General features: G+C 34.3%; 2 protein-coding genes and 1 long non-coding RNA gene across 3 annotated transcripts; 2 read left to right on the top strand and 1 right to left on the bottom strand.

Moving 5' to 3' along the window:
- The first annotated feature begins 3972 nt into the window (after nt 1–3972).
- LOC145097946 (plant UBX domain-containing protein 1-like) lies at nt 3973–6041 on the top strand. The gene is made up of 7 exons (XM_079035617.1): nt 3973–4130; nt 4633–4735; nt 4832–4897; nt 5055–5122; nt 5245–5374; nt 5470–5574; nt 5659–6041. The coding sequence occupies exons 1-7, from the start codon at nt 4068–4070 to the stop codon at nt 5841–5843; spliced, it is 720 nt and encodes a 239-aa protein (XP_078891743.1). The 5' UTR covers nt 3973–4067; the 3' UTR covers nt 5844–6041.
- Nucleotides 6042–8201: 2160 nt separating this feature from the next.
- LOC145100838 (uncharacterized) lies at nt 8202–9104 on the bottom strand. The gene is made up of 2 exons (XR_013705271.1): nt 8565–9104; nt 8202–8472 (listed from the first exon to the last, which is right to left on the bottom strand). It is a non-coding gene; the product is annotated as an uncharacterized LOC145100838 (long non-coding RNA).
- A 748-nt stretch (nt 9105–9852) lies between these two features.
- LOC145099892 (uncharacterized) lies at nt 9853–10536 on the top strand. The gene has a single exon (XM_079037393.1). It carries the CDS (start codon nt 9853–9855, stop codon nt 10534–10536), a length of 684 nt encoding a protein of 227 aa, XP_078893519.1.
- Nucleotides 10537–13645: the final 3109 nt, after the last annotated feature.

The raw sequence follows: 13645 nt of genomic DNA on the forward strand, positions 1-13645 counted from the left end.
TAAGTATTTTGTCTAAATTGTTCAAAAGTTGTAGCTTTAAATTGAGAATGGTTTGCATACAACAACATATTAAATCTAATAAATTAAGTATAATATGTTAAAAGTTAACGACAAAACATTCTAAGTAGAAGTAAAAATATTATTTTAATATTGAAATTTAGTTTATTTATAATTACACTTTAGGTTTGATACTTATTTAACCTTATTAACCAACTTATAATCATTATTAGAAAGACACTACAATTTATCACTTTTAACTATTTACAAAATATTCTTTAGGTTACTTAAGTTTAACTAAAATTTATTTAAGTTGATCTTGTACGGTTATATTTAAAATAACAATTTAAGTGTTTTACACAAATTGTTCAAAAGTTGTATCTTTAAAATGATAATGGTTTACATATAACATATTAGACCTAATAAATTAAGTATAATATGTTAAATGTTAAAAACATAACTCTATAAGTAGAAGTCAATATATTCTTTTAATATTGAAATTTAGTTTATATATGATTACACTTTAGGTTTCATATTTATTTAAGTTTATTAACCAACTTATAATCATTATTAGAAAGAAATTGAAAAGTCATGGGAGTTTCAAATGAATGTGGTTAAAGGAAAAATAAATGAGAGTTTCAAATGCATGAGATTCAAGAAAAAATGCTAGCTTTATAAGTATATAATGATAATGATATATATATATATATATATATATATATATATATATACACACATTGTAATTGTCTAATGTTCTTATAATTCAACTTCTAATTTGATATACTTCTATGATTTTTTATAAATTTCACATTTATCTTCCTCTTATATAATTTTCATGATCAACTATAATATATATATAACATATGAGGTGTTCGACAAAAAGATGTGATGTAAGAGGAAGATACTAGTGAAATTTCGAAAATATTGAAAGTAAATATATAAAACAAAACGATGTATTTTGGTGGGTTGGGTACCTAAGCTTATATACCTTCAAGGGTATATTCATTTTTCATATATATATATATATTGCATTGTGTCGTAACAAAAACTTGTCCGCAAACTCATGGTATTTTTTATGTTAATGACCAAAAAATGGATTTATGATAAAACACTACCATTTTATATTATATGAATAACTCACAAATCAATGTTTTGTTTTAACAAAATCTCAAAACAAACCCAAACCTCAGACTTATTCTTAATAGGCTACCCACTAGATGCAATCTAGATAGAAGAGGTGTTGATATGGATTCAGTGATATACCCATGTTGTCGTGTTGAGCAAGAGTATGTGGAGCATTTGTTCTTAAAATACACTTTGGCTCGACAACTTTGGAAAAAGATTACGGTTAGGATTGTAACAGCCCAAAATACAACCCAAAAATTTTCGTTTTTAAAACATTACTAAACCATAATATCAAATATCAAAAGATAAAAACCATGAATCGTGTATCCCTATTGTCATAATAAATTATCGAATCAAAACTAGTGTCAAGACCATATCAAAATATAAGAGTCAATCTCCCAGGCTAAACTGCGGTGTGTGCCATGCCGTCATCCCGAGCCCTTCCCTTTGCTAGCTGAAGTACCTAAAACCAAAACTGAAATTGTAAGCACGAAACTTAGTGAGCTCTCCCAAACTACCATATACCATACAATAACATATAAACACATATTGGGCCTTGCCCACTACATCGGACCGAAGTCCGGAACTAACCAGGGGTTTGCCCTCTGCATCGGACCGAAATCCGGAAACTGCATCGGACCGAAGTCCGGAACTAACCAGGGCCTTTCCCTCTGCATCGGACCGAAGTCCGAAAACTGACTGAACATAGCATAGCATAATCATAACTACTAGCATAAACACATACTGCATACTGCATCGGACCGAAGTTCAGAACACAAAACACAAAGACATGCTTGAATCACAAAGACATCAAGCACACTGAACTACTGCATCGGACCGAAGTCCGGAACTACTGCTAAATAAACGGGCCGACATTGTGGCCGTAGACCCGTTCCTACTGGAAGGAAACTCACCTCGTAATGTTGGCTGCTGAGATGCTAAATCTGAAACTGTCTGACTGCTGCTCCGGAACTCCCCGGCTACAAATCCCATAAACACTAAATCAAATACTGATAACTAATCTCAGGGTATCATGACTATTTTACCCCTGTTCAAAGTCAACTTTCAGTTGACCGGACTCGCCGAGTTGGGCCGCCAACTCACCGAGTCCCTATCATCTGACTCACCGAGTTGTATGAACAACTCGTCGAGTTCTCCTTCATCATATGAACATGTCCAGTCTGTGACTCGCCGAGTTGTATGAACAACTCGTCGAGTCTGTTCTTAAGGCAAGAAGATTGCCTTGGACTCGTCGGGTCATGGCGTAGACTCGCCGAGTCCCTCCATCTCTAATTCTGCTTCCTAACTCACCGATTCAAATCTTCATTCCCTCGTCCAACTCGTACACTAAAAAGGGGAAAATAATTAGGGATTATGAACCGACTCGTCGAGTCTCATGCATGCCATTACTATATAGTCGATTCAAGTCGATTTCAGTGCATCCAATTCATAGATCTGGGCTTCTAGGGCTGGTTTTACACGTAAAGTTTACAACTTTACGTGCATGCACAAGAGAATGGGGCTTAAACACCAAAACCATCCAACAATAAGCACTTAGGGTTTGGAACAAGGCTATATTTGCATAAAGGTAGCTACATTGAGCTCCTAGAGCTCAATAACATCCAGATCTATGGTTTCCACCTTAATGAGAGTTCAATTCTCGAGTTTGAATCATATAAAGTTCCAAGAGAAACATAAACAAGCATAAAAGAGGGTTTAATGGAAGAATAAGCAAGGTGATAACTTTATTACCAGAATATGTAGCAAATGGAAGCTAGATTCTGGATCTCCTTTCTCTTCTATTGGTCTTCTTTCCTTCCTTCTCTTCTACAACTTCCAAGCAGGAATGGGGCGTTACAAGGATAGACCAATCGGTTCCTCTTTTTTATTTTTTTCAAGATTTGTTGCCCTGGTTTGATAGCCAAGTTGTAACAAGTTTCCAAAGGGTGATTATGGAGACGATTTGTGTTACTTTCATTTGGTTTTTTTGGACGTATCAGAACACGATAATTTTTGGGAATATGAATTACAGAAAAGAGTTTATGTTTGATTCCGTTGTTTTCGTGGATGCAAAACCCCTCGTGAACTAATTGTTTATTCATTTGCTAGTTTCTAGCTAGCATTTTTAAATACATATAGTTATTCCAAAAAAGAAGAGTAATTGCAAAAAGAGGATATCGTGCTTTCGTATTCAATATTGACATGGAGACGAAACTGTCCTATGTTGTATAAAAATAATCAAATCGAGATCATAATCAACAATCAACAATTAAAAAGACATTAATATTCAGATTGCAAATATCAGACAAGTACCCAAAAATATAATCTCAAAATATTTAAATAATCCTTATATTAATAAAAGAATAGTTTTAATCTCCTTTTGACATGTGCCACTCTAACACAACTCCACATTAATATTATACCATGTGCCAAAAGATATATTAGGCAAATCACTATCACAATTAATGAGGTTAAGGTTTTAAATAAGAGATTTAAAACTTTTTATAGAAACATTTAATTTTTTTTAATTATATGTTAAATTTGAAGTTATAACTAACTTTAAAATTTTTGCATATCTTTTAATTAATAATTTATTTAAAATAATTGATTAATAATTAAGAATTTTTACTATGAAAATTAAATTAATTTTATAACTGTGATTTCCACGGGTTATATACTAATCTTTTATTAGACCGAAATATGTTTAGTTGCAGCTCTCTAGTGATAATTTGTTATGTTTTGACAAACACAAAAAAAACTCCAAGAAGAAAAAGAGAAATACGGGCCTGGCCAGATGGATGGGAGGGACCGTGGAGTAACCGGCCCGCCAAGTCCATCAGCTCAGGGGACAATAAAAAAGACGACAGCCCAAACAAGCGAATTAATTCTGCAGTGACAGACGTGACGCAAGAGATATTCCCAGGCTTCGATTGCTGGGTTCGCAGATGTTAGTTGATTCTCCAGCTCTAAAACGGAGGAGATTCGCCGTTGCTGATCAACTTGCTATGGTTTGTGTTGTGTTTTTGTTCTAGTTTCTCCGTAACGTTGATCGAATCTGATAGGGGTTTATCTTGTTTGAATCTTTGTGTCTTCTGTAAAGTATTCCTATCGGTTTCATAAGAATCACGGAAAATCAATCAATTAGGGTTCAAGAATTATTATCCGATTCAAGATTGTTGGTCAGCATAATCAATGACCAATACATTATTTTAAGTATCGGATAAAAAATCAATTAACTCAGGAACATAAGAACAACATTGTGTAACTTATTTTTGTCTTTTCGATTTGGAATATCTACTAGGTTCCTTACATACAAAGTTATTTGTATTGATCCTTATCTTGTTTGGAACTGCTAGAATTTGAATATACAATCAATTGAAGCATTAAGAAAAGTAAAGAATTAACAAAAGACAAGACCTCAAGTTCTTGTAGCTATTATATCTTGGATCTATAATGCTTGATGTTTTGCAATGATGATACTTAGTGTTGATGATATCTGTTGTAATTCAGGAAAAGCTTGTTGCTGCAAAGCAAACTTATGGTCGGGAAATCCGTGTATTCGAGACAACAACAGCAACAATCTCCCAAACATCAAATGATGTCTCTGGCAGTGGTAGGAAGTTCACTTCCCCTGTAACTAACAAGTATTATTTGATTTCACAGTTAGCTTTATGATTTCACATGAACATGTTCTTTATCATTTGGACAGAGGAACCAGATGACCTGGAATTCACCACTGCAGATTATTATCGCATCCTGGCTACTAAAAAAGAAGGTGGGTGTAATTATATGCATATGCATATATATATATATATATATATATATATATATATATATATATATATATATATATATATATATATCTGTTCTATTAGCTATTGTTGCTATAATATTTGCTCTTTTCATCACACATTATGTGCAATTGTGAGCAGATAAATATTTGAAAACAAAGAAAATTCGAGACGCAGAAACAGCAGCTAGTAGATCAAGAATTACCAAGGTAGATGTTAACTTAAATCAGGAAGCAACTTCTTTTTATCTTTTGTAAAATTTTAATTTTCAGATTATCATTTTAAGTAACTATATTATTTTCATCAATTCATTTATTTATATAATATACAGGCAGTGATTCGTGTAAGGTTCCCAGATAACCACACATTAGAAGCCACATTCCACCCAACAGAGACAATGCAAAGTTTAGTTGATCTTCTTGTGAAAGTTGTGGCTCGACCAGACCTCCCTTTCTATATATGTGAGCATATATACAATATAACTTAATAAAGCATAGTGAAAATGAATAAATATATTATATATAAGGGCATTCTTGGCCTTTTTTTTCCCTTACAGATACTATACCTCCCAAGAAGCAAATAAAGAACATGTCTCAGGATTTCTATTCTGCTGGTTTTGCTCCTGGTGCAATCGTCTATTTTTCATATGACCTACCACAAGGTTGATACTTGTTGTGCATTCTCCTACAATATCTAAATAAAATATTGTATAAAGCTTGATGAAATGGTCTGTTTGTATGTGAAGGTGATGATACTATTGTTGCACAAGGCCCATTTCTTAAAGAGGATGTCATGGCTTTAAAAGATCTAGACAGCCTTATACCCGACCCTGATCAACCTGCTCCCGAGCCTGTTGTGATGGCTGCTACTCCAGTACAGAAGCCAGCTGGCGAGAAGAAAATGGTGAAGCCAAAATGGTTGAAAATGTGACATTTCAAGGTAAAAAAAAAAAAAAAAAAGTCTTTTATAAATTGTAATCTAAATGGAACTTTATTTGGTTTGTAAAGCACTATTAGAAGGGGAGAATGGAGATCATCTTTATTGATTTTCTTGTTAAGGTTTAAGTTGTAATTGTAAAGTATTACCAAGTGTTTATCAATTCATTGTTTGGAACTAATTTAATTTCAACTTGTCTTTTATGTTAATAGATGTAACGTTATTGTATATAAGTTTTGTTAAGGGAGTTTTAGGATGTGCATTCACAAGGTGATACATATATAGACGTTTTGAAAATGCTAATAAGATAATTAGTTACAACAAATGATTGAAGATATAAATTTATATTTACTCTTGGAAATTGTTTTATTTTGGCAGCAATTCCACAAGCTTCTAAAAATCGTTTTGGCTTGGTTATTAATGGGTCAAACTCAAATAGAAATAGATTACTGAACTGATCCTATTGAACATTGGATTAGATTGGTTTTAACAGTCGGATATTTATTATTCCAATATGTCCGATTGGATTCATGCAATGTCCATTCATTTTGTATCATTTTTTTTTGTTTAAACACATTATATTTGACCTCTTAAATTTGTCTTTAGGTATGTGGTAGTCCCTTAATGCGTACATTTGTCTCTGTCATTGTGTCTTGACTGACCTACTATGTCTTGTTGGGCTGTACCTATCATTCACATCAAAGTCAATGACTTGGAAACAAATGCACAAAGAAAACCAAATGTATAACCTTAACTAATTTGTTGATAAATGCATAGCAAGATTTTTAAAAAATTTAAACCTCAATTAGTAAAATCAACTTTATCATGTTTTATATATACAGTTGTTCAATGCAAACAGATAAAGCGAACATTTAAGCCACATGTGATCATAGATCTATTTCTTTACGAAGCAAACAAAATCTGCTAAAGAGCCAACCCAAGATAGATAAACAGTGGCCAAGATGATTTTTTTTTTTTGGTTGCAAATTTATGCAATTATTCCATTTCATCAATAAAAAGACAAATACAAGCTTTGATTTATAGAAAAATAAATTACAAAACAGTTCAAACTGATAATCTATCAACCAACAATTAAAAAAAAATACAATCAAGTAGTTTATCATAGTTGATTTCAAAGAAAAATATACGTCCACTTGTTAGACTTAGGGCTCCAAACGGTTAATAAGTTTATTTACAAGTTATTTCAAATCGTTTTTTATCGAGTTTGAGGACAAAAAGCAAATTCGGAACATATTATAAGTTAAGTTCAAGCTTATAGAGACTTACTTCGAATTATAATAGAGCATCTTTAGCTTTATGTGATCATTTGTAATTAAAATTTGATAAAGAGCCAAGGACTCTTTGAAGAAGAAACTTATTTGAGGGAGCAAACATGTCTATTATACGAACTTCTGGGTTTAAAATGCTCTTTCATTTAAACAAAGTTATGGGATGAAGCCATATACCGAAAACAATATACAGGACATATGCGTCGTCTACGACAGTCGGTCCAATAAGCGGAAAACGTCCGGCAATCACTACATATCTGTTCGTCGGTGAAGAACACAGTGTCCTAACAGTTTCAGATTCCTTAGAGCTATCCTTCTAATCACGATTAATAACATCAGCGAGCTCGCAATACCTCACGAATTTAGAGATTATTGATTTCAGTTATCATGATTTAATTGATCTTCACTTGACATCGTGTTGTGATCAGGTAAATACTATGTTTGAAATAATATTGCTAGATTTGAACTGCTTTTTTGGTCATATATTGAATTCATTTTGATAAAGTCCACTCCACTACATTTCTCTCCTATCACTATGTACAGTTTAGAATGCATAGCATTCTTTTGGTTATATATAAATCTCTATGGTTATTAACTGAAATTTAGAGAAGAATTGGTAAATTGTCTTTGCTAACTTATAGGTTTAGTATAACACTGTTTATGTTTAATCTCATTTGTGAAATTTGATTGTATTTCTGATGATAAGTAACTGATTTTCTTTCGAATTATTTCTAGTTAGTTTGTTTTGTTTGTTCTGTGTTACAGGAAGGAGCTATAATCAAGCGTGATATAGTTCATCTTTCAAGCCTTAACTATGGAACGGACACAGTCACAAGGTGCCTATCAATTATTGTGCTTGGAGCTTCTGGTGATCTTTCCCTGCACTCTTTCATCTCCATTGCCAAGGTTTTATTCATTCAAATGATGTGCATATATATATATATATATATATATATATATATATATATATATATATATATATATATATATATATTTGGTTATGTCAGGAGCAAAATGTAAGATGATGATTTGAGGGAGTTTTTCATGACACTTAACACACGTATTTGTTGGGAATTCACACAAATTAACTCAAATTACGTACATAACCTCATTATAATTAGAAGCTCCATAGATCCATACACTGTCTGTTGGTAATACTAGTAATCAATAACTAGTTGAAATGAAGAAAAAGAAAAAAGCGGCAACTCAAGTGTACATTCGGCTTAATGATGCAACAAAAAAATAAAATCAAGCATATACAGCTGCGATAATTAGCATCAACGGGAACAACAAGTAGACCATGGAATTTCCTAAGCTTTGGGAATCACTTGTACCTGAAACACACATGAAGATTATAATTAGTTTACTGAAGAGAAACAAGAAAGATAGAAAAAGGCCGGGGGGAATGTATATATGATGGTGATACCTGGAGTAGTCTTAGAGGTGGAGGTGATGCATGAGATCGGGTTGACACGTTGACCACATCTTGCTGGTAATTCTTGGGCCTTAGTGACATTGATACCAGCATTCTCAGCATTTTTAGTACCTTGATTGCTTATCATACTACACAAGCACTCTGGATTGGATTTTATCACTGATTTCAATGGATCACAACAGCTATCAGGGGGATCCTGTCCCTGTCCCTGCCCTTGATTATTCAGATAGTTCAGGCAAGGAATTAGCTGATTCAGGCAGGCTGAGCCACCACCACCACCACCGCTTCCTTGTGCGTTTCCTTCTTCCATAAATACCCCTGCCAACGTTATCATTATTATCAACAACTTACCTTGCATCGAAACCTTCATTTCCAACTCTTACGTGATTTGTTTCTCTTTCTTTTCTATCAGCTATTTCTTTGAATCTTTGTGAGGATTTAGATATAATACACACATACAAATAGGGGATGATGCATGGTATTTGTTGGTGAACGTAGTTGATCAAACTGAGAGCATGTTGACTTTTTATATTAAATGCACAAACTGTCACGGAGCTTCCCAAATAGGTTGAACTACCCGAACCCCAGATAGGAATAGATAGAGATGATGCTAACTATTATTATATTATTTGTAGTATAATTAATAAATTATCATGTTTCTAGAAATTCTTTGCAGTTGTAAAGCTACATGTTACCCACTTTTCAAATTGGAGAACTATTTAATGAATAACAGATCTACCGTATTGAGTATTGATCACTATTTGGGAAAGGAGTTGGTGCAGAATTTGTTAATAGAAATAAGAGTAAATTACAAATTTGGTCCTTGTACTTTATTCAAAATCATAAGTTTGGTCCATTTTTTTACATCTTCTTAAGTCGTATTTACGTTTGCACTTTGTTGCGGATTCGGTTGTTGAAATTAATCCTGATTTGGTTCATGTTTAACTCAGTTTTTAATGCATTAAAAATGACTAAGTGGTTACCATATTATTAGGTGGATGTGGTTATCGAGGTAGTAAAGTATTTCAATTTTAGTTCTTTAGTTTAAAGCTTTTTATTTCAGCTTTCAATGTAGTATAGTCTATAAATTTCTAATCTCTGTTTTACTGATAATAGAGCATCAGAATAAAAACTTCCTAAAGTTCTTCCATGTGTATGTACCTTTGATTCCTAACTCAGTTTACATGTTTGAGTGTGTAGCTTGATCTCATGCTGTCTGATTTCCAACATTTGGTATCAGAGCATACGATTCATGCCCAAATATATCCACTACGAACCCATGTCATCCAGCCAACTTGTTACAAGAGAGAATGGTGGAGTGCCATTTCAATGTCCGATCTTGACTCCCACAAACTACACCACGCGGGCGATCAAGATCGAAGCTATAATCGATGCCCAAGGAATATGGGAATCCATTGAACCAACAGAGGGAGTAGTTGTGGATGAGAAAAAGAACAAGTTGACTCGGGCTTTTCTTTTCCAAGCAATACCGGAAGACATCTTGTTACAGGTGGCAAAGAAGAAGACAACAAAGGAGGTGCGGGATTCTTTAAAAACGAGGTATCTTGGTGTTGATCGAGTACAAAAGGCAAGATTACATACTCTTAAAAGCGAGTTTGAGGCGTTGCGAATGAAAGACGGAGAGTCTATAGACGAGTGCGCGGGTAAATTGACCGATATGATCTCAAAGTACAGCAGCCTTGGCGATACCCTTGAAGATGAAGTATCAGTTAGAAAGCTTCTCGACTTGGTACCAGATAAGTATCTCCAACTGGTTGCATCTATCGAACAGTACTCAGACATCGATACTATCTCGTTTGAAGAAGCCATTGGTAGACTCAAGGTGTATGAGGATCGCATTCGACTCCGGAGTGGGATTGCAAGCACGAAGGGAAGTCTTCTTCTTTCTAGAACCGATGATCAAACTGTGACAACCGGAAATTTCTTCCGTCCAAACTGTTAAAAATAAATCAATTCGGAATTTATTTCTGCTCTTGTCAGCATTATCTCGGGTCTAATTAAATATTTTGAACTCAATACAATCGAGGTTTGGGTCCAAGAACGAACTTTTCCAAGTCAAAGCATAGAATCCGGGCCAAACACCCCTTCAAGAGGAGTGTACGACCGCAAACTCGAGTTTACGGTCGTACACCCCCCACCCTACCCCTTGGTCGGAAACTCACCCCTATATAAGGGATGCTAGGCCTTCATTTACCACTTTACACATCTCATAAGCTTTCTCTCTCTACTCTCTCTCTACAATTTTCGAGTTTTGCTCAAGGGTCCTAAAAAATGTAAGTGATTCTTCACTTTGATTGTGTTTCAATCCTTAATCTAGTGATGAATCCATGTCTCATCATTTGCTAGATCTTCTCTCTCACCAAGAACACCAAGAATACACACTAGTTCTTGGTGGCTAAAAACCTTATTCCAAGCCTCTTACAGTAAGTAACTACTCCCTATGCTTGTTATCTACTAGGAATCACTTGTTTTCACCTAAAAATCGACCCAAAATCATGAACACGAAATGGGTTTACGACTGTAAACCATGTGTACGTCCGTACACCCTTCATTGGCCGAGAACTCCATTTTTGGTCGATTATTGGCCTTAAACTCTTCATTAAGCCAGACATGGGACTTAGAACACTTCGAAGAGGCTAGAAAGGACCTAGAAACGCCACAAATCACACTTTTTCTCGAATGTTTACGGCCGTAAACCCATGGTCCGTAAACCCATGGACCGCAAACACTTGGGCCGCAAACTCACGGGCCGTAAACCCTGTTGGGCCGCAAACCCCTAACCGTACACTCCTGATTACGGCCGCAAACTCCCCATCTTCAATCCCGTGTGATTCTAACACTTAGTTTCAAGTGTTTCCTAGTCCCTAAGGTGGTTTCCTTCCATAACAAATGGTGTTATTGTTGGGTTTTGAGCATTCTAACACTCCTAAGTGTACATGCAACCCTAAATACCTTGGATCTATGTTTTCTCTATTATACATGCCAATATGAATATTCCAAGGTATTACCCTAACTAGCATACAATCTTTTGATACTTGAATAATAAACTAGATAGAAATACATACCTTGTTGATGTAGCTTAACTCCATGAAGCTCGAGAGCCTAGTGCCCCAAGTGTGACACCTCAAATGGTTCACACAACATTATCAACACTTGGAATAACCATGAAAAGAAGACACTTCATACTCAAATTGGCTAGCCCTCATATAAGTATCACTAGTGCCAATTTCTTGAGCTAAAGGGGTCTTTATATAGTGTGGCTATTAGGGTTACACCAAGTAATTCATGACTTTACCCATTCCTTATGCTCCATGGGTTTTAACCTCCATGGAGTATCCATGGGTCACCACATGGGTTAAACCCAACATAAGGAATCTTGGATCATAAGCCCACATATATAAGAATTAACGATTTTCACAATCAATCCCCATATATTTAATTAGTCTCTTTTGATCACTAAATTAAGTCCAAATTAATTCTTGATCAATACTAATTAAATAACATGATTTCATATTAATATATTAGAACTTATAATATATTAATATGTCACAAATGTCCTATTCTCACAAACGGTCTATCCAAATGTTCCGATGCCATGCAACCCAAATGGACCATGCCGAGTCGGGTCAAATACATACCAATTATAGTTATGGACTTAGACACTAATCCAACAGTTATGTCCTCATCTAATACACACACACACACACACACATATATATATATATATATATATATATATATATATATATATATATATATGTTTTCATATGTTAATAGGGTCCACTTGAGTACGAAACATCAATTGACACTCAGCACTCATCCCGATCGTACACTCAAATCCTACGTTAAACAGTGAGTTCATACCCCTACACTTTTATAGTTTTTAAAACATTTTTAGGGGGAATACAAGCCAAACATAAAGGTTTTCACAAGTCATAAACTAATGCAATTACAACAAGTTTCATGTAAACATTTAGATACTTTATCCTTTTTGTAATATGCGGAGCATAAGTGACGTTTTCTAAAACATGATTGCATAGTTTTCAGAATCATATATGAACACAACTTACCAGTCAAACTATAATATGTATAGTTTGGGAGATTCAACTCCAGTTTATAGATTCAAACTACGTATAAAGTCAAACATATAAACTAATACAGGTTTAGTTTATCCATTACTACATACAGAAAGCAAGAGTATCTTATCAAATAATTATTTTGTATATAATTATTTATACTCTACAACGTATACAACGATTTCGAACACGAAAACAACAGAACAACACGTAAACTAGTTAATACAGGATTGTGAGACCTTCTCTTCATCATGTCCTTCGGGGTACCAGTAAATCCTCACCTATAGTATAACCAGAGTCTCCTGGAGGGAGAACGTGAAATTTGTGAATAGATCTATTTAGGACTGACGATCCCACACCTGAACTGTTAACTACAGTTAGGCAGACATGCCTGGGGTGACAAATTTTGTAATCGTACGACGCCTGAAGAAACGTCAAGGATGTTCATCAGTCATATTAGCATGGTTATACGAACTCACAATAGTATAAACTAACCTTTGTTTACGAGATTTCTTTCTTCAATAGTTTTATTTAATTAATAAAACTACCTATCTGCTTACTGGAGGGCATTCCAGGGATCCAACTCTTGGTTTTATTTGATTAATAAAACTACTATTCATACGGGTGGTAGCCAGAGTTTTCAAATAGAACTTACACTACATACTGGTGGTAGCCAGGGTTTTCAAACGGAACATACTTTTCATACAGTAATCAACAAACATATTAGAAAATATTGGATTTTCTTGGAAAGCATGCATACATATTTCAGAACTTGATAACAAAGGTTTTCGTTACAAACGACATTTTACTTATAATGAAGAGAAATAATTTGTACAAATTCAGTGACTAGTTTTCAATACAAAAACATGCTTATGAACTCACCAGCTTTATGCTGATACGTTTTCAAAACTGCTTGTATTCTTAGGGCAACAATAGACAGGAACCTTCATCAACTTTTGGAGAAGACAGAGCAAT

The sequence above is a fragment of the Lactuca serriola genome, chromosome 4 (genome assembly GCF_051521515.1).
Source record: "Lactuca serriola cultivar US96UC23 chromosome 4, Lser_US96UC23_V15, whole genome shotgun sequence".
In the NCBI taxonomy this organism is placed as follows: domain Eukaryota; kingdom Viridiplantae; phylum Streptophyta; class Magnoliopsida; order Asterales; family Asteraceae; genus Lactuca; species Lactuca serriola.

Coding starts and splice junctions, on each gene's coding strand:
- LOC145099892 (XM_079037393.1), top strand. CDS start 9,853: ATGTCATCCAGCCAACTTGTTACAAGAGAGAATGGTGGAGTGCCATTT.
- LOC145097946 (XM_079035617.1), top strand. CDS start 4,068: ATGTTAGTTGATTCTCCAGCTCTAAAACGGAGGAGATTCGCCGTTGCT. Junction 4,131..4,632: donor TTGCTGATCAACTTGCTATG/GTTTGTGTTGTG, acceptor GTTGTAATTCAG/GAAAAGCTTGTTGCTGCAAA. Junction 4,736..4,831: donor AAATGATGTCTCTGGCAGTG/GTAGGAAGTTCA, acceptor TCATTTGGACAG/AGGAACCAGATGACCTGGAA.